The following is a 22,763-nucleotide window of genomic DNA, read 5'->3' on the forward strand; positions in this document are numbered from 1 at the left end:
ATTATTGAGGTGATAAAAAGAGTTAAGCACTCACAAATATGATTAAGCCCGACACATTTTAGTCTGTTGATCGTATGAATTGTTCCGTAGCATGTCAAAGTCTTTTATATCTAACTAAGGTATGTCTCTACTCATTCATGAAACAATGTACAGTTACCTATACCCACTTAACTACACGTCATTGGGGCTCTGATGGTTGGCGTCTTATTAGCAATAACATTGCATTCATCTTTGTTAAACAATAACACATATGCAACTATAATCAATCAAGCAGCCATAACAATTACTGTGCTACAAAATCTTAACAAAGACTATCAAATATCTACCATCTTTTATGAATGTCCTGTATCAAGCATCAATAACAGGTACAAGATTTGGAAAACGCACAAAATAACATATATGACTTCGATTATGAAATTAGAGTTTGAAGTCGAAACCTTCAAACCTCATGTTATGTCGATCATTGGAATAAACAAACTGTACAAAAAGAACGCATAATAACACTTGGTGTTACGTTCAATGATTGGTGTTTGTTTGGTTTTGCATGATATACACCTGTGTTTGCTTTCATGTCTTATGTATTGTTCTTCTATTTTCATGTTCATTAACCGGTAAAACATACAAACTAAATTGTTATACTGCAGCTAATAAAGACAAATTCTGCTTTGTATTCAATCAATTTAAATTATTTCTTCCTCTAAAGCTTTTTTGAATTTCTACTTAAGCATGCAAAACGGAAACTATGCTAATATCGAATTTTCTAATCCTAGAAGGAGAATTGAGAGGTCTTGGTTTGGAAACAACTGATGATCTTAAGGAGGTCATGAAACTCGGAAGTTTTAAGTGCTACTGGAACAGGGTATATATTGTTGGGCCTTATTTTTCTGGAAAAAGTTGTCTGGCAAAACTTTTGGTTGGGGATGTATTACCTAGGGAACGAGAATCAACGGATGGTATATGTATATATATGGGAAGAGCCGGTATGGATGTAAACGGTGAAGAATGGATTGTTATTCCTAAAGGTGAAATTGTAAAAAAATACATTTGTAACACATTACAAATTGAGTATAACTCTTATATGAGTGATAATACACTGTTTATATGTATATGTTAGCGGCAATAAGTGAAATTAGGCATTAAGCTTAAATCCTAGGCAATAAGCTAACGCCTAGGCAGTAAGTCTATTGCCTATATAATGTTAGGCATTGTTCTTAAATCCTGAAAATTGTGTCCGGTTTTTTTTTTGTACATTAATTACTGTAGGCCGTTAGTTTTCTCGTTTGAATTGTTTTACATTCGGGATTTCGGGGCCTTTTAAAGCTGACTATGCAGTATAGGCTTTCTTCGTTGTTGAATGCCGTACGGTGATCTATAGCTGCTAATTTCTGTGTCGTTTGGTCTTTTGTTGAGAGTTGTCCCATTGGCAATCATACCACATCTTCATTTTTATATTGTCCACTTCTGCAAAACTCTTTGGATAAAACAGGTTTTACTACTAATTTCTTCACTATGCACATTTGATCATGTTTCAATTTTCACAAAATGGAAGAAATGGTACAATGGAATCATGCAAAATGTTTGCAAAGCCATTATTAGGTTGTCTAATTCTACGGTCTATAATAATAATAGGCAGTTTTGATATATATATTTTTTCTTTTTTCCAAAATACCATACAGTTCCGCTAGAAAACATAAACTTTGAAATTTCTCTCATCATTCTTTTTTACTTTAGTTACCAGTCTTTCAAACCTTTAATGGTAAAAAGTTGTCAAATGATCATTGTACTTTTTGCCTTGTGTATATGATCTTTGTTTTCCCTGATTAAAATTTATAGTCCGCAAAGTTTTAAGAAAATGTTTTTTCTTGAATGCTAATTATTCAGTTTAAGAAATAAAAAGACAAGATGGAAATTTAAGATCCAATTAAACAGATGGAAAGATGATGTGACTGGCAAAATTTCATATCTTCAAATGTCTATTTTTGACCAGCTCAAACCGTCCCGACCATTGAGGTGCAATACACAAAGAAATACGAGAAAGTTCTGTTTTGAATACGAAAACCTACTAAAAGATAAAGATAATTTAAATCATTGTATATCAATTTTTGGAATATAATGTTTAGAATAATATTCATCAAGAATATTTCACCGAATTAACATGTATTTGGAAGATAAACAAAAATCACAAACATTAACTTATTGCCTGAAATGATGTTTGGCAATAGATTTCAGGAAATAATCTTAATGCCTGGAAATTTCAGGGAATAGCTGAAATGCCTAGCGTTAGGTTATTGCATAAGATTTAAGCTTAATGCCTAATTTCACTTATTGTCGCTAAAATATACAATTATTAGCAGTGAGTGAGAAGTACTAATATAATATTTATTTATGTTTTTATGGAGCTGAACTTATAATTGAAATGATTAAAATTATCAAGATATAGCCAAATCAATAGTGTAGATACAAATTATTAAATAATAACAGACAAGAGTCGGTTTCACAAAACAACTTACGACTAAGATTTATCGTAAGTATACTGAATTGTTCATGAATTACGATCAATCTTAATCGTAAGTTTGTTTTTTTAAACCGACTCCAGGTCTTGAATGTTCTCTTATGTTGTATCCTGATCTGTTTCTGACAACATATTCTACAATTAAATTTACTCTCAAGGTAAAGCTGTTGAAGAGATACTGAAGAACATGATGATGACTTTGTCAACAACTGAGTGTATAGACAAAGCAAACCAAACAAAACGCCTAAATGAATCAGAGATAAACCTTCATAGCAGGCAAATTAGTATGGACACGAACAATGTAGAAAACTTTGCTCAAAGTGACGTGCATACAGAACTCATTTTCGAAAGTCATCCTAGGGAAAACTGTGATGATCATGACTACACGTTTCCAGCTTGTATTTCAGAGCAAAACAGCCAAATCTGTGATACTGCTAAAGAATCGGAAAGAAACACAACAGCAGCTGATACAGAAAGCTATGATTTACGTATTTGTGTTGCAGCAACCAATACATCAGGGTTATTCCCCGAAGAAAACAATACATCCGATGTAAATGATTTAGAATACAGTCCGTCAGAAATGCATCCCAAAAAAAAAGATAGAAGTCAAAGTAATAAATTTGTAAGAGAAAAATTCAAAGAAAAGTTAATGAAAGAAGTAGCCGATGAATTGTCGCATAACCAACTTCATGAAATGGTAATCAGCTCTATACGAGCAGGGAAGTATAAGCAGAAGATTATCCCTATTGATATCTGGGATTTTGGAGGGCAGAAAGATTACTACATGACTCATCAACTCTTCATCACAAGCAGAGGAATATTTGTGTTGGTGTTTAATGGTAGCCTTAATCTGCATGAACATATGCCTGGTTTATCATTTTTACCAGGACATTTCGGCAAACCAACTATCGCAGGTGAGCTTAGCTATATTAATTTAAAACTGCTGTAAATTAAAATATTCAAAACGGCATATAGATAAACAAAACAGGAATATTATCATTTTTTTAAAGTGTTTATACAACATTTACAACACATTAATAAACAATTCCTAAATAACGGAATGTATAACATATGCTAAAGTATCAACGATAGACTGCCTTTCGTAGAAAGAATAAAATATTGATGATAAATTGTTTCCTTTTATATGGTTGTACTCGCATATCTTGTGTTAGTATTGTTAATTAACAGCTTATTAATATTCACCTAGCACATATATATGGAATTTAATATTGTTCATATGTCGTGCTATCAAACAACTATCACATGTAAGCGAAAGGGTTGGGCGCCTGCAAACGTGCATAATGTGCCTGTCCAAAGTGTAGAGACTGTAAATCAGCGGTCAATGTTTGTTCCTGTATATCATATTTGTTTTTCGTACATTGTTCATTGTCTTAAAATCGTCCGTTAGATTTCTCGCTTGTATTGTTGTTAATTTTTCATTTCGGAGACTTTAATAGCTGACTGAAAGAATGGGGTTTCGATCATTGTTGCCAGCCATGCGATGACCTAAAGTGTTAACTTCTATGTCATGTGGTACCTGGTAAAGCACTGTCTTCCTTACATACACATTTAAGCTTGTCTTACGTCTCGATCACGATGATGTGTAGACAAATACTACCCATGGTTTTAGAATGAAGGACACATCCGTTTCAATATAAACATATGAAACGTAACAACATTGAACAATTGCATATTTAAAATGCACGTTCGGCTAGTTCTCACAAAATGTGACTACGCTAAAATATGTGTAGGAATTTTTAAAAGAGCTTTGTAATAGATAATCAATGGTATCCAATCTTTAGAGTTTAGGGTTAGGATTAGGGTTAAGGGTTAAGGTTAGGGTTAGGATAAGGGTTAGGGTTTGGGCTAGGGTTAGGGTTATGCCATATATCATTGAGGTTGATAAATAGAGAATATCATATGGCTTTTTCAATATCACATCCGTATCAACCCGAGACACCAATATAATCCCAAGAGCTCTGCTCGAGGGATTATATTGGTTGAGGGTTGATACGGTGTGTGATATTGAAAAAGCCATATCATATACACTTTATTATATACATAATACTTCACGTAGATTTTTTTTTTTATGTAACATGACGTCATACAGATAAGGAGGTTTGAAATGACGTCATACAGATTATAGGTTTGACATGACGTCATACAGATAAGGGGATAAAGCCTTTGCAACAGTGACTGCAATCGATGACGTGACGTCATACAGATTAAAGGTGTGATAAAGCTTTTGCAACCGTGCTGATATCGATATCATCACGGGTGGCTGATATAGCACGCTTGCCAATGATTGTATTACACATACAATTTATCTGTATTTACTACTAAGTATATAATAAAGTTCTATAATATGTCATAGATCATCGATGTTAGTAAACAGTAAACGTAAAGAAATTTTTCAAAGATCATCGATATTAGTAAACCTTTTGAAATATGCAGAAAGTGTTGATGGTTACAGTTTCATCTAATTGATTATAGCCCTTGTAACTTATCTTTGAAATATATACATTTATATTTTTATATTACTACGACTGACTGACATAAATCATCAATATTAAAGACAGTACTTTTGATATTTTGAATTATTTATTTAGACGGATTTTTTAAATTATACTAAATCTATCAATGAACACAAGATAATTACGTCCAGCTAACGGCATAGTAGAAGAAAAGGGAGATTTGGTGTGATTGGTAATGTGACCTATATCCACAAGGTAACAAGCTGTTAAATTGCAGATTGAACAACTATTCTGGTATTTAAGACTGCCAAAACATGTCGCTAGTGATTTAAGAAATGTAAAAGTCGTATCGGTAAAACAGTTCGTGATGGAGCGCATACAATGTATGTATTGTCGATTTAGTCGTTCTTCTTTATCATCCTGTTTTAGATTTTCTGTAAGGAGCACATCCCTGCTAATGAAGTCTGTATAGTCTGAAAGTACACGAGCGTAACTTATCGATTGAATGTGTAAACACCATACTATATGGCATATGAGCTGTTTCCTTAGAGAAATGGGAAGTTGATAATTCGAAAATTGAAATAGTCCAGTTTGTCATATATGTAAGCTAGAAGTCGTCATTTGAGTCAATATCGAGAAAAGATCAACATACAAAGCAGTCCTTCTAGTTTAGGTGGAATTTTTATGTTCATGGGGAGTGGATCTGTTTATCTTGGATCTAGAATTCAGTGGTTTCACAATTCTTCTACTTACAAAATATGACAAATAACTCTATGGACTATGAGCATTAGTTAGCTCATCAGGTTTAATCCACAATTTTCCTCATTAGAAAATGCCTATACCAAGTCAGTTGTAATTCATTCGTTTAATGTATTTGAGCTTTTGATTTTGCCATTTGCTTTGGGACATTCCGTTTAGAATTTCCCTCGAAGTGCGTTTTTATTTTTAGTTTTACTTTTCTGTTAGATAATGTGGATAAAGACCCGTAACTAGCGGTACTATTTTCAGCAATCACATCTTACTCAGTTAACAGTAGATCATAATATTGTTATAAAGGAATATTATCAGGATTTTTTCGAGTTATATCATTAAATATTGAAGCCGCATCCTTTAATGCATGTGTAAAAGGCACTTCCGACTTTAAACAATGTCAAAACAAGAAGAACAAAAAATTTGTAACTGATTCTCTTGGATTCGAAATTACAGTTTCATAATAATTTAGGCACGTTTCTGTTTAGAAATATCAGTCAGATTTAAAATATTTCTACACACATGTGATATTCCAGCAAAGCCTGTATATATAGTTTATATCTCCAAGCTCAACCGATATTCCAAAGCATCTTGTTATTGTTTTCTTTATAGAGAAATGCTGCTTCCTGTGAAGCTATTAAACCATAGTTTTTTTTTTCAGTGGAAAGTTGAAGTTTTACCTTGTTTATAAACGCCATTATGATATGGTTTCCTTTTACAAAATATATGTATGTATCCGAAATGACCGAAGATATGTTTCAATTGCAATAACAACATTCCCTTCATCTTTTTTTGTTGTTAATAATAACAAAAATTGTATAATACTTGTCTGTTTCCTTTCGGTTTACTATCGGTTCATGAAATTTAATAGTTACTTTGGTATCTTTCTATTCATTTTGTAATATCCGTGTCTGTAGTGACGTGTTGGTAGTCAATTGACGTATTCTAAATATAACAGGTAATTTATGACAGTGATATGATTTATTAAATACATTTATAAAGTTCTCTACGGATAAATGTAGGCAAGGGTTACCTAGTGGATTTGACTGTTAGTCTACATGATTCATATACCTTTTCAGGTATTCAGGTATTCACACCTCTTTGTTCGTCAGCATTGCTGATTAAGTTGCATCATTAAATAAACAAGAGAGGGGCGAAAGATACCAGAGGGATAGTCAAACTCATAGATAGAAAATAAACTGACAACGCCCTGGCTAAAAAGTAACAAGACAAACACAAATAATAGTACACAAGACACAACATAGAAAACTAAAGACTAAGCAACACGAACCCCATCAAAAACTGGTGGTGATATCAGAAGCTCCGGAAGGGTAAGCAGATCTTGCTCCACATGTGGCACCCGTCGTGTTGCTTATGTTATTACAAATCCGGTAAATAGTCTAATTCGTCCGCTTGTATAAGGTAGATGTCACTCCGATGAAACTCAAGTGAAATATCAATTTGTTTTCGCAGTGGGTCAATGCCGAAGATGTCAGACTTTTTGTTTTCGGTGGTATCATCACCTGAAAACTCTGTGTTTTTGAACTGACATGATCTATAAGGCATTGTTTTAGAATTATCTATTGAAAAACTGAGACTCAAACTCCCTTGGAACAAATCGATTAGGTGAATTTATATATTCGTGTAAGTTTTCCTGTTTGTCATGTATTCAAGCGTTATTTCGTATAACCATTATTGAATTATTCCAACAAAATTTCGACATTGCGGTTAGACTGCCTATGTTTACCGTGATTTGATTTTAAAATATCACATATTAAGATAAGATTCATGTTACCTTGAACAAACCAAATTTTGAAATGATCAATTTATTTTCAAGATTTTATTGTAAAGCAACGCTCAGACACATAAATGTGTAACATGAGGTACATATATAAAATGTAAACATGATTTATAATACAAAGGTAACATTAAAAAAAACAAAATAAAAAACAATATAATTTAAAAAAAAAAACAACAATAAAAAAAATAAAAAAAATAAGACAAATTAATATACATATCACAATTATCATTGCAGTAGGATCCTTGAATATTATTTTTACTAACATTGAACTTTTTTTCAAAATGTAATGCACAACTGAAAATATACTGCTAATTAGGTATAAAACATGTCGATACTTAGATACTTATACTTCGGCATGAACAGATTTCGTTATCATTGACCAATACCCTGTTTGCTACCATTTTGTACATATTATTTGTGCTTCAAACAAATATGATTAGTTTGTCCTGTTCAATTATTTTGTTTTTCAGTGTTTTCTTTTTGTTTTGTAACATCCCTGTCCCATGTTAGGAGGATAATTGAATGCCTTCAAACGTGTTTTACGCCATGACGTTCTGTATGTGCCTGTTAAAAGTTGGGAACATGTCGTCCAAAACTTGTTGTTAGTTGCCGTCTGTCATAATGGTTTTAAATAGTGCAAGGATAAGGCTACTATAAAAAGATAAATGCCGATAATTTCTCTGTAATTAATGTTCGGCGAAGTTGTCAAAAAACAACATAAAATAATGTTTTCAATGGATGAATCTATGGTATGTAAGAACACGTGTGCCATTAAAAGAGGGTCGAAAGATACCAGAGGGGCATTCAAACTCCTAAATCGAAAATAAACTGACAACGCCATGGCTAAAAAAGGAAAAAGTCATATAAACACACATAAGTACACAAAACACAACATAGAAAAATAAAGACAAAGAATTACGAACCCCACAACTGGGGGTGATCCCATGTGCTTCGGAAAAACCCGTCGTGTTGCTCATGTTAGTACAAAACCGGTAATTCGATAGGTCACAATCGTGAAAAGGGAACGGGATTGTAGTTACGACATAAGGAACATAACGGAATAAATGAATAATGAACAGCGATGATTAATGAATGTTTAACAGTGCGAGAGTGATACATGCAATTATTTCATACATGCTGATGTTATACATTTATATATAACCTTAACGTTGAAGCTAATTTATAAGGTCTTGCTACATACATATTAGTTTTAAGGGTACACTTACATCAAATTAGATTTTTCTCCCCTCTTTTATTTAAAAATATGCATATGGTGACATAACTCACGAACAAAATATAATTTAGACCTAGGGTCTTTTGATTTGAGGTCCTTGATTGATGACCTTGAAATTGAGCTCATAGGTTGAATTGACGTTCTAGATTTTGACCTATGCTTTTACCACATATGTATACATGATATAGCCATGGGACATTTTGCATTAGGTTTCAAGCCATTTTACCCTGGAAAAGCCAACCGGAAGTGACCTTGTGTAAACCGGAAGTAGCTATTTTTTGTTTAATTAATATAAAAGTATATAGAAACAGATATTTTTGGTATCAGTGTCAATTAAACGTTTGAATAATACCAGAAATAACATTTTTCAAACCGGAAGTAACAAATTATCTCCCTTATTTAAAAAACATTGTATAGAAACCATATATTTTTGGAATCAGCGTACAATAAGCTATAATTTGACGCTGAAAATTACATTTTAAACCGAATTTTACAACTTTCATATCAAAATGAAACATGAGATTCTAAGGACAAAAACAGATCTTCTGATTAAGGTTGAAATTATTCTACTGTATTGCCAATGCCACATGCACGTCTATTGTATATTTAACCCTGAAGCTGACACTAAGCTTTGTGTTATTGTATTTAACTTTATTATATTTCTGTTGATAATTTTCTTTTCAGTTTACCTTCGGCACTGGGTGAACTCTATCCTGACATACAGCAACCGTTCAGATGATGGATTTCCAAGAATTGTGTTCGTTGCAACACATAAAGATAAGATCCGTAAGGTACTGTATTTCTTTAAATGTTGAATTGGAGCAATAATACAGTATGTGTGACCTTCTGCGTTCAAAGTTTAACGCTTTTCGCTTCCAAATTGTAAACGTAATATTTTTAATGATTTTTTGCAATAATTATTACAAATGGTTTGCACTTGAATTTGTCATCTTTGATTGCAGATATATCATCCTGAGTCATTCGTTGTATACAAAAAAAAGACCAGAAATGCAATGTAAATTCAAAATTTAAAATCGTCCAAGGTCATTGTTATTAACTCGTTTTCACTTAGGCATCAAACCCCGCCCCATGTCCCAAGTCAGGACCCTCTGGCCTTTGTTAGTCTTGTATGATTTTTAATTTTAGTTCATTTATATATGGAGTTTAGTAAGACGTTCATTATCACACTACTACTACACATTTGTGTTTAGGGGCCAGCTGAAGCACGCCTCCGGGTGCGAGATTTTCTCGCTGTATTGAAGACCCATTGGTGTCCCATTGGTTCCACTATTTTCAGGTCCATGTTCACTTGTTGAAAACTGCTCATACTTGTGGAAACTCATAAAATCTGTAAGAACATTACAATTTAATTAATCATGTTAAAGTTTTGCACTGATTTCTTTGGTGTTATAACTTTCACGACTGCTATTATTGAAACAAAGTAACTGTGAAAGGCATGTTGATTTCTGACTTCAACCATACATTTTTTTCAGAATTTTGAGAAGCACAAACAGAAAGTGATGACCGTCATTCAAGATATATTTAAATCACACGAAGCGCTCAAACATCTTGAATTCAAACCACTGATTTTCGTCAATGCTATGAACGAAGCGGATCCAGAGATCCAAGCATTACGTGAACGTCTGATGAATAGAGCTAAAGAGCATCCTCGGTGGGGTGAACAAATGCCAACAGCATGGCTCCCATTAGAGCTACATCTAGCACAACAGGTAGAGAAAGGTGTCAACATCTTGACAAAAGAACAAATACAGATGTTTAATTCTCAAAATGAGTCAATGGTATTGACAGATAATCAGATGGAAACATTTCTTAAAGTACAACATTCACTCGGTAAATTGCTCTACTTTGACGTAGCCAATTTTCGAGACTTTGTAATCATAACACCAGCATATTTGGTGGAGGTTCTAAGATCTATTGTTACAGAGAAGCAATTTTGGCCAACAGGGAAACAATTACAAAGTATTTTCCATACCATGGAGAAAACAGGAGCACTCAGTCGCGACGATATTGAAGTCCTTTGGAACCAACAGATTTTTGAACATATTCTGTTATATAAAGATTTCATTATTGAAGTTTTGGTTCATCTTGATGTACTAGTTGCTGAAAGAAGGACAACAAACGAATTAAGCACTTCACTTGATGAAGTGTCGAAATTTATTGTTCCATCAATGATTACAAAGCCAAACAACACGAATTACCTGAGAACAAATTGTAAGATTGAAACTTCAATTTTGCTGTCGTACAAGTTCACTGAGAAAGTAATACCACCAGCCTTTCCATACCGATTTATTGCTTCTTTTGTAGACATGTGGGGAGTGAAAAATTACAAAAACAAGAAGCGAATGCTTTTCAGCGATTTAGCCGTTGTGGAAGTAGATGACAAGCATGATGTGGCAGTGCAGGTTATAGAAAATAGAGTGGTGGTGTCACTTATCCATGCAGAAATGAAAGAGCACATTGTCCCAACAATTGCAACTTCTGTCCAAGAATGTCTGACTGCAGCTATTCACAGAATTTCAGACTTTTACTCAACTCTTTCAGCAAACTCATCTACCACGGATAAAAGATCTGAGTTACATATGGTCATGCCATTTGAGATTGAGTTTGGAGTTCATTGCAAAAAAAGATTGTGTTTTTTTCGTCATAACAAAATACCAACATCAGCAAAATGGCAATGTTTAGAACACAAAGTACATCACGATGTCAGCTGTTTAAAATTATGGTTTTCAGAAAAGGTAAGATAACACTTTTCCTTTTCCCTTTTGTAAATGCTAGTGTTCGTGAGATGTTCAATCTATTTCGTAAAAAGACGCTGGCGTCATTATAAAGAACTTGTTATCAGTTCAACGTGCAGATCTTCTTAAATACCAATATTATTTTAATGTTCATGACTATTTTTGATTAATATAAACTCTGCACATTTCAAACTGACATTTCTCCGTTCTTTCGTACGTCCTGAGTACGTTTTCCGTCATGATTCATTCAACATAATTGCGTTCATAATTCATCGTTCCGTGTGTCATTAACTTCCATGATCATCGTTTGTACTTCGTGCGTTTTCTGTAAATTATTGTCGAGACACTGTGTGAGTGTGTTTCAAGGTTCGCACATTGTGTGTTTGTTTGAAATCGTATATACTTAGGCATGCACACAGCACAAAGAGGGCAACATACAACATAAACTTTTCTTTTTGTATGACAAGCCCAATCAAACGTTAACGCAAAATACCAAAACACTATCATTCCATTTTTATTTTCGTATATAACTATAAACAAATGAAGACTACTAACGTCAGTGATGAGTCTTTTGTAGACGAAACGCGCGTCTGGATCAAATACAAAATGTCAATCCTAGTTTCTATGATGAGTTTATTTAGACACACAATTCGTAATTCCATCAAGATGCTTTTTTTTACTTTCTTAATTAATTAAGTTATTCGTTGTTATTCTGTGGTTAACATGTCGTAATGTACTATCATATTATTTGTTTATGTAGTTATCTGTCTAGGGCGTTCTTGCATTTATTTGTACTGTATTCCCGTCATGTTATGTTGTCTTTGTAGTGGTATATGGATTATTGCCATAAAGTGCGGAGGTTCAATACATCATTTTTTTCTTAAAATGTCCTGTACCAACCCAGGTTGTAATATAATAATTCGTGTCTATGTATGTTGTATTTTCGTTTGTTTTTGTTGCACTTCGGTATTCTGTTGTTTCTTTGTTTTCCTCTTATAGTTGATGTGTTTTGCTCGTTTTTAGTTTGTAACCTGGATTCGTTTTCTCTCAATCGATTTATGACCTTTGAACAGCGGTAAACTACTAGAACTGTTGCCTTTATTTTCGTCCGATTGCAGAGTAATAAATTTTTATTTTTATTGACAATAAACATGATGGTAGGATACTTTTAAAATCCATAAAAGGAGGGTTGGTGCTTGATTTTCATATAATGAAGACATATATAATCTTCAATCATTTTCTTAAGTCTGGAGCTGTCAGTAACTGCTAGTATTCCTTGGGTAATTTATGTATTATTGTCATTTTGTTTAGTTTCTTTTATTGCCTATTCTGTCATCGGACTAGGATTTCTTTTGAACTAAGTTTTACTTTCTGTATTGCTGTTGGTTTGTTTTTTCTACATTGGCAAGAGAAATCGGATGAAGGTTGATATCTCACAAAACAAGTTTAACCCCGCCGCTTTTTTCGCCTGTCCAAAGTCAGGAGTCTCTGTCCTTTGTTAGTATTGTATGATTTTTTGATTTTGGTTCATTAAGATATTTTGGAGTTTAAAATGGCCTTCATTATCACTGTATTGTACACATTTCTATTTAGGGGCAAACTGAAGCACGCCTTAGAGTGTGAGATTTTCTTCCTGTGTTGAATATCCATTGGTGGCCTCCGGTTGTGTTTTGCTCTTTTGCCGCGTTGACATCTCTTTCTTCCATTCTCAATTTTGTGAAAAATTACAGAATTAGAATGAAATATCCGTGATAGTACAGTTCATTTTTTAAGATAAAATAATTTTATTTTTGAATAGCCGAATGATAACTAAACATTTCCCTGACATTAACGTTTGTATCGATTTACGACTCCGCCACGAAAAACTACCCTTGTTGAACTAGTTACTATCATTTTGATAAATATTTAATATATTATGCTGATCGGAGATAAACAAAATCAGCATTTTGGTGTGTCTCTGTAAATCCTCGAACAAAATGTTTACATATGTACAAGTTTAACATTTTAGAGTGAATGTTAGGTTGTTTATTTTCATTCTTTTTTTAAATTCTAAAGGTAATGCAGTTACTTTGAATCGGTCATTTTGTTAGTCCGTGAAGCCAGTGAGAAGGCTGATTGCATAATATACATTTATGTATCGTTCTCATGTAATATTGCAGCAACAGTGGTTTATCAATGTTTTTATTTCATAAATCGACTAAGATAAGAATGCTTTTTTTTGTTGTAACTGTTAAGTTTCCCCTGCATTTGACGTACCACAAGAAATAAATTGCAACATAACCTTGATTGGCAAAAACTCAGGACTAGCAGTGCAGATCCATCCTTGATCACCCAATTCGAGGTTACATTTGTATGTATCAACAACATAGACTGTATACATGCTTTCTCTTGTAGCTGCCTCGTGAAAAATGTGATGCATCTTGCAATGGTATGTATGTACTAGAAACCAACTTAAGATACCGCTTAAAGGTCTTTCAACCGAGTCAACTTTCAAAATATCTAGATATTTGTATTTATTGATTGATTGTTTACAAACTGTGTGACTCTCTTTTGCTAGTGAATAATTACAATAGTGATAATCCGATATCCCAATAATAATGAGATAAAAAGATTAGGTATACGGGGTATATATCTCCCAATTGATACGATATTTCCGTGCTTGCATTTCCTATCATGATTTTCTTAATAGAGGGTTGCTGCTCACAAGGAAGCTATTAAACCAAGAGTTCCAAATGGTGAAGTTGAAATCATCCCTTCGTAAATTTAACGGACGCCATCACGAGTTGGTTGACCGTTATTGAATAACCGTTTCACAAATGATAACGGATATGTTCCTTACGTCGTAACTACAATCCCCTTCCCTTTCATGAATGTGACCTACCGAATTAGACTATTTACCGGATTTATTATCACATAAGCAAGACGACGGGTGCCTCATGTGGAGCAGGATCTGCTTTCCCTTCCGGAGCACCTGAGATCACCCCTAGTTTTTGGTAGGGTTCGTGTTGTTTATTCTTTAGTTTTCTATGTTGTGTCATGTGTACTATTGTTTGTCTTTTTCATTCTTAGCCATGGCGTTGTCAGTTTGTTGTAGATTTATGAGTTTGACTGTCCCTCTGGTATCTTTCGTCCCTCTTTTATGATTGCCAATGAAAGAAATCTCAGGCAGAAACCAAATCACCTAATCATTATAAACCATTGGTCAGCGGTTGTGTTTTGCTCTTTTGCCGCGTTGACATCTCTTTCTTCCATTCTCAATTTTGTGAAAAATTACAGAATTAGAATGAAATATCCGTGATAGTACAGTTCATTTTTTAAGATAAAATAATTTTATTTTTGAATAGCCGAATGATAACTAAACATTTCCCTGACATTAACGTTTGTATCGATTTACGACTCCGCCACGAAAAACTACCCTTGTTGAACTAGTTACTATCATTTTGATAAATATTTAATATATTATGCTGATCGGAGATAAACAAAATCAGCATTTTGGTGTGTCTCTGTAAATCCTCGAACAAAATGTTTACATATGTACAAGTTTAACATTTTAGAGTGAATGTTAGGTTGTTTATTTTCATTCTTTTTTTAAATTCTAAAGGTAATGCAGTTACTTTGAATCGGTCATTTTGTTAGTCCGTGAAGCCAGTGAGAAGGCTGATTGCATAATATACATTTATGTATCGTTCTCATGTAATATTGCAGCAACAGTGGTTTATCAATGTTTTTATTTCATAAATCGACTAAGATAAGAATGCTTTTTTTTGTTGTAACTGTTAAGTTTCCCCTGCATTTGACGTACCACAAGAAATAAATTGCAACATAACCTTGATTGGCAAAAACTCAGGACTAGCAGTGCAGATCCATCCTTGATCACCCAATTCGAGGTTACATTTGTATGTATCAACAACATAGACTGTATACATGCTTTCTCTTGTAGCTGCCTCGTGAAAAATGTGATGCATCTTGCAATGGTATGTATGTACTAGAAACCAACTTAAGATACCGCTTAAAGGTCTTTCAACCGAGTCAACTTTCAAAATATCTAGATATTTGTATTTATTGATTGATTGTTTACAAACTGTGTGACTCTCTTTTGCTAGTGAATAATTACAATAGTGATAATCCGATATCCCAATAATAATGAGATAAAAAGATTAGGTATACGGGGTATATATCTCCCAATTGATACGATATTTCCGTGCTTGCATTTCCTATCATGATTTTCTTAATAGAGGGTTGCTGCTCACAAGGAAGCTATTAAACCAAGAGTTCCAAATGGTGAAGTTGAAATCATCCCTTCGTAAATTTAACGGACGCCATCACGAGTTGGTTGACCGTTATTGAATAACCGTTTCACAAATGATAACGGATATGTTCCTTACGTCGTAACTACAATCCCCTTCCCTTTCATGAATGTGACCTACCGAATTAGACTATTTACCGGATTTATTATCACATAAGCAAGACGACGGGTGCCTCATGTGGAGCAGGATCTGCTTTCCCTTCCGGAGCACCTGAGATCACCCCTAGTTTTTGGTAGGGTTCGTGTTGTTTATTCTTTAGTTTTCTATGTTGTGTCATGTGTACTATTGTTTGTCTTTTTCATTCTTAGCCATGGCGTTGTCAGTTTGTTGTAGATTTATGAGTTTGACTGTCCCTCTGGTATCTTTCGTCCCTCTTTTATGATTGCCAATGAAAGAAATCTCAGGCAGAAACCAAATCACCTAATCATTATAAACCATTGGTCAGCGGACGGCCTTTAACAAAACCAAAACTGAATGGCAAGCTATAAAAACACCGAATTGTCAAATCATAATCATTCAAACGATACAAAACATGGCCTGATATTGATATATTCATGTTCTTATAACTTGTTTAACCTGACCTGTCCATGTATTTGTTAATACAAAATCGTTATGTATGTATTAATATGTAAAAAAGAGGCGAAAGATACCAGAGGAACATAGCGAAAATAAACTGACAACGTCATGACTTAAACATGAAAAGACAAACAGACAAATAATAGTACAAAAAACACACAACATAGAAAACTAAAGACTTATCAACACGAACCCCACCTAAAACTGGGGGCGACTTTAGGTACACCGGAAGGGTATATATTATATAACATTTCCCAATCTGTAAATTACCTATAGATATAAAAAATGTCAAAAAACCTGGCATCAGTTTAATGTTCACACAAAAGAACAATGTTGTTTCATAATGAAACACACAATAACCATTGACGATGTTCCTGACTTGGCTTACCTCTTTCAATCTTTTCTTGTTTTTTCCCTCCTCAACAGGACTATCATATCATGCGATATCAAAAGTTTTAAAAAACCTAATGTTTTTAATTTATTAAACAACAAATAAAGTAGTACAATGTGTAGCATGTATTTGGCTTATTGAGTTGCGAGGTGAAATAAGTGTTTTTGAGATTGTTATATTAATTGGTAGCTTTACAAAAAGTGATAAACAAAACATACAATACACATAGATGCAGACAAACTACTGAGGACAATTTTATTGTAATTTAAACAATATACATTATCATTACAGACTAAAGTATGTCAAAGGAACGAAAGCCAGACCAAATTACTTTACCTACAAGAATTTAATTAGACTATACCATACGAAAGACAGATCAATTACTTTACCTACTAAAATTTAATTAGACTATACCATACGAAAGCCAGATCAATCACTTTACCTACTAGAATTTAATTAGACTATACCATACGAAAGGCCGATCAAATTACTTTACCTACTAGACTTTAGTTAGACTATACCATACGAAAGCCAGATCAAATTACTTTACCTACTACCATACTAAATCTTTTTCACTCGTAAATAACCGACACACATGTTTGTTATGGTATATGTTCTTTAACAGTAACAATAGTTGTCAATGACAACATGTATCGACACTTTTCAGCGATCCCATTATTTTTAAGTAACTATACACTTGTACTTTATTGTATCTAAGTATACTAATATCAAAACAACAAATGGTACACTGCTAATGTTAAATACTGTTGAACGTGTCTTGCAAGAAACAAACACATTGTATTTTCTTCTTTTTTTTCTTTTTTTTTTTTTTTTGGGGGGGGGGGGATGTCAAGTAGCACTCTTTAAAGGAAAGACTGAATTTTTATTTTAATTGATTATTGTAAATTCAAAATTCAGTAAGTATAAATTTTCTCCTGTATTGTTATGATTTTTGTTTGTCAATAGGGTTAGGAAGAGTTGAAAAGGAACAATCTCCATCGGACAGAGCCCTAAGAAGACTTGCTTCTAGTCTTGAAGTAAATGAATGTCGGGAATTGTTAATCAGACTTGGATTAGACACAAAAGTTTTGAATGATTTACAAGACAAACTTGCTCACTCGGCTTTTCATGTAAATGATTTCAAATACACAGCCATGTCAATATGGAAGACAAGCGTGACTGATTCGTCATTGAAGACCATTGAAGATAAGTTTGGTGAAATAGACAAACACTTACTTTGTGAGGTATGAATAAACATAAGCTGCCTTTCGTCTCACTAATTTAATAGTTTTACAGACTAAGCATAACACAAACTTAAAGTCCAGTTCACACAGTGTCCACGTCGTTAACGTCATGTCATATAGAGATGTGGTATGAGAGCAAACGAAAACACTATCAAACAAAGGTAAAAAAATTAGAATGTGAACAATTGCATTTTACATTATCGCTCTCAACAATGACCAAAACTAAAACACCATTATAGTAATCTATCAAATGCACAGACTAGATAAGATGTTAAACAATCAATAGCCAATAGCAAGAAACCTAACAGATTGATGATTACTGAATATTTACACGATATCAATGATGACAGAAAGTTACCTACTACAACCACTTGATTTCAAATCCAGGCTTTGAACCGTAACACAAGAACAATGTGGCGAATAACACTATATTTGTTAGCTCTAAACATTACCCTCAGCCTAACACATTGGTGTAACAGCATAATGTACGAATAAACAGTTAGTGAGTTCTCAATATTCCACTCAACATCAAACACTTGTGTACCAACATCATTTTAGAAACAACAGTTTGTGACTTCGAGACGTATCACTAATCTTAAACATAAATGTAACAACCCAATGTAAGAACAATAAGTTTGTGAGTTTTTAGCCTTTTACTCAACCTCAAACAGTGATGTAACAACACAATGTCATAAACAACAGTTCGTGAGTTCTCACCATTCCGCTCAACCTTAAACGGTTTACTGGACACTTTTAAACATATTTTTATTAAACAAATTACTGGAATTAGTTATGATGTGTTTTATATATTTACTGTTTGCAAGGGTACACATTATTCTAAATACTACGGATTTTCTTGTTCCATATATAGATCAAATTAGCCGTGTTTTGCACAACGTTTTGTTTTTTTGTGCTTTTCAACTTTGTACTTTTTTTAATTTCTTTACTATTGTGATCTGGGCGTCGCTGGTGGGTCTTATGTAGACGAAGCACGCGTATGGTGTATTAGATAGTAGACCTGGTTCTTTGAATAACAATTAGCATGTCGAAATGTCCTATTATAATGTACATTTGTGTATTTCTCTGTCCGTAATGTTCTTGCATTTATTTGTACTGTAATCCTGTCATGAAATGTTATCATTTTAGTGTTTTGATTTACGATCCCATAAAGGCGGGAGGTTTGGCTAGCCGCAAAACCAGGTTCAACCCACCATTTTTATTAAAATGTCCTTTACTAAGTCAGGAAAATGGCAGTTATTATCTTATAGTTCATTTCTGTCTGTATTGCATTGTCGTTTTGGTTTTTTGTTGCATTTTAGTGTTTCTGTTGTTTCGTTGTTTTCCTCTTATAGTTGATGTATTTACCTCAGTTTTAGTTTGTAGCCCGGATTTGTTTTCTCTCAATCGATTTATTACTTTGGAACAGCGGTATACTACTGTTGCTTTTATTTACGATATTGATTACCAATATATCTGGTATATGCATAAGAGTCTAAATAATGCATTTGAATACCAATAAAAGTTAAGTTAAAGTTTTCCAGCTGTTCTTATTAATTGTTGCTTTTATGAGTATCATGCAACACATCATTTCAGTAGCTTTGAATCTTGATCAGAGATGAATGAATCAATCCTTATTTGTACTGGACCGACATGTTGCGCTAGATTTCAATGAGCTAGTTCACAGGATAAAAGTCCCCAGGAAGACAGGTCACCTAGCCCAGACTCATTAGTCTGGCTCCAAACAAACCAGACCGCATGAAGCAGGGGAAGCAGCATCTGTCAATTTTCGTCTAATCTGTCGTTGGCTTGGCATGGACGAGTTAGACACTGCACGCTACAACGAGCCTACCGAGGCAATCAATTTCGATGAGTGTTTTATATTTTAGATTACACAGACATGTAATTTTCTGTGTGAAAAATGTAACATGCGACCCATGGCATATCAGATTAGGTCTTTTTTTTTCTTTTTCCGTCAAGGGAACGACACAGATTGTGTGAATAACATATATCTAACCTTCGTATTCCTTTGTCAGTTGTAGTTTTTTGTTTTTTTTTTTATTATCTATAAGAAGTATGCAGATAATCGTATAGTAAAACAGTTGATGTATGGATATTATTGTTCATCCCTTTAATTTCAGGTGAATAGAGATGTAAATGTGGATGACGTACTGAAGAAATTTAGTAAGTGTAAATGATATGCTTGATTTTTAAGAATACTTGTAATACATTTTGTCGAATTTGCAAATATTCACATTGTAACACATTTAGATTTCGGTAGCCATGTAAACAAAATAAGTAAAGACGATATTCGATTAACGAAACAATTTTAAAAAAGCAACATTACCACTGCAAGGTAATTCCCAGGCAAAACAAATTATAATTATATCAAAAGTACAAAAAGATGCTTGGATAAACCTAGTTATACATTTAACTGAACAATATCATTAGGTCAAGGGGCACTTTTCTGATGGCAAGTTGTCATTTATCTTCATCGGATTTAGTAACATAATGTTGGAACAATTTCAAGGGTCTACAACTAGTTGGTTTGAATAGTTCAAGGACAAATGTAAGGTGGTTTTATAGTAGATGGCCAGCAGTCTATAGCATAAAATGTGTCTTTCACTCTTACTTAGAGTATATAAAAAGTAAAATCACAAAAATACTGAACTCCGATGAAATTCAAAACGACAAGTTCCTAATCAAATGGCAAAATCAAAAGTTCAAAAGCTTAAAACGAACGGACAACAACTGTCGTGTTCCCGACTTGGTACAGGCATTTTCTTATGTAGAACATGGTGAATTAAACCTGGTATTATAGCTAGCTAAACCTTTCACTTGTATGACAGTCGTATAAAATTCCATTGTATTGACAACGATGTGTGAACAAAACAAACAGGAATCTGCTGTTTAGTAGTTGTCGTTTGTTTATGTGGTTCAGAAGTGTTTCTTGTTTCTCGATTTTTATATATTAGACCGTTGCTTTTCTCGTTTTAATTGTGTTACACCAGTAATTTTTTGGGGCCCTTTATAGCTTGTTGTTCGATGTGAGTCAAGGCTCCGTTTTGGAGATCGTACCCTGACCTATAATGGTTTACTTTTATAAATTGTGACTTGGATGGAGAATTGTCTCATTGGCACTCATACCACATCTTCCTATAACTATAGATACAATAAGTAAAATAAAGTCAAGGTGTTTAGGAGTCAACGTTTTCCATGACACAATAACACAATGACGGGATGCATAAGTACAGAGACAAGTCACATACAAGAACGAAACACGAAAAAGCACACAGACAAAGCACACCAGCAAACACTAAAGAAACAAGACAAAAGATTCATCACTGACGCTCAGATTTACTTATTTGGCAGCATTTTTAAAAGGTTTTATAATCAGCCGTTCCTGATAAAGTACTAGAACTTTTACATCATTTATTAATGTCACACAAGCGAGAGGTTTATCTAGCTATAAAATCAGGTATAATCTACGATTTCTAAATAAGGAATGCATGTACCATTTCATGCGTATGAAAACTGTTTTCAATTCGTTTGATGTGTTTGAGCTTTTGATTTTGCCATTTGATAAGAGACTTTTCGTTTTAAATTTTTGGTTATGAAGTTATCATGAAGTGAAACCTTACTTCCAGATATTCTAGAAGATCGAGCGAACACAACACCTACGAACGCTACATTACAAGAATTGTCAAATCATATCGGAAATAGCAGCATGCAGCTAGGAGTAGAACTAGGATTGCGGAGCGCTGAGATTCAAGAAATTCAAAACGATCACAGCTGTAAACTGTTACATCAGAATAAAGAAATATTACGAATTTGGAGCCAATCAAAATTTCCAAAGCCAACGATTAAAGAACTGATTAAAGCTTTACAACGAATTGGAAAAATCGATTGCCTGCGGGAAATATTGTTCTAAACAGTTCAAGGTGATAATAAAAACTATGAAAACAACTTTTGTAGATGTAGATTTTATTAGGATACATGGTTTTTCTTCTAAATTAAACTTTGTAAAAACAAATAATTCATATGCGTATATTTGCTTTATACTAACAAGTGTGCACACGCTTGGGTTTTCTGCGACCAAAGTCGCAGGCTCAAGAAAAACCAAATCAAAACACAAAACCTAACACTATATGTGGACTTGACCACAACATTTTAACCTTGTTCACTGATCCATGAAATGAGATCAAGGTTAGATGAAAACTGTCTGACGAGAATGAGGACCTAGCAAAATACGAACATACTAAATATAGTTATCCTATTACTCCTAATAAGAAAAAAAATAACATTATAAAAGTTTTAACTTTTTTCTAGTAGTTACTAAACCATGATAATGAGGTCAAGACCAATGGACAACTTCTTAACATTAGGCATCTATATTCAAAGTATGAAGCATTTATGTCTTCTTCCTTCTTAAATATAAAGCTTTGAAGTTAGCAAACGCCACAACCACCCGTCGGATTACTATCACTATGTCGAGCTTTCTACGATAAAAGTCATATAAATGAACTAGGTGATAAACATGATTAATATCCCTACTTTAACATACACATAGACAATGAAAAAAGAATTTACCACAAACGATAAGACATGCACCAACATCCACCCAGAACTACACATGGAACATCATAACTTAGTACACAAATGTTGGATGTACAAATACCGAGACACACCTAAAAGCATTGCGAAATCATACTCAGCATATT

General features: G+C 33.6%; 1 protein-coding gene across 1 annotated transcript; it reads left to right on the forward strand.

Moving 5' to 3' along the window:
* The first annotated feature begins 824 nt into the window (after positions 1 to 824).
* Positions 825 to 22,005, forward strand: LOC143076670 (uncharacterized). The gene is made up of 8 exons (XM_076252509.1): positions 825 to 1,022; positions 2,671 to 3,426; positions 9,456 to 9,562; positions 10,265 to 11,527; positions 15,468 to 15,501; positions 17,768 to 18,045; positions 20,184 to 20,226; positions 21,690 to 22,005. The coding sequence occupies exons 1-8, from the start codon at positions 968 to 970 to the stop codon at positions 21,971 to 21,973; spliced, it is 2,820 nt and encodes a 939-aa protein (XP_076108624.1). The 5' UTR covers positions 825 to 967; the 3' UTR covers positions 21,974 to 22,005.
* The last annotated feature ends 758 nt before the right edge of the window (positions 22,006 to 22,763 follow it).

Source organism: Mytilus galloprovincialis, chromosome 5, assembly GCF_965363235.1.
Source record: "Mytilus galloprovincialis chromosome 5, xbMytGall1.hap1.1, whole genome shotgun sequence".
Taxonomy (NCBI): domain Eukaryota; kingdom Metazoa; phylum Mollusca; class Bivalvia; order Mytilida; family Mytilidae; genus Mytilus; species Mytilus galloprovincialis.

Excerpts from the sequence above, each read along its gene's own strand:
- LOC143076670 (XM_076252509.1), top strand. The coding sequence starts at position 968 with ATGGGAAGAGCCGGTATGGATGTAAACGGTGAAGAATGGATTGTTATT. Across the intron at positions 9,563-10,264 it reads ATAAAGATAAGATCCGTAAG|AATTTTGAGAAGCACAAACA; the intron begins GTACTGTATTTC and ends CATTTTTTTCAG. Across the intron at positions 11,528-15,467 it reads AATTATGGTTTTCAGAAAAG|CTGCCTCGTGAAAAATGTGA; the intron begins GTAAGATAACAC and ends TTTCTCTTGTAG.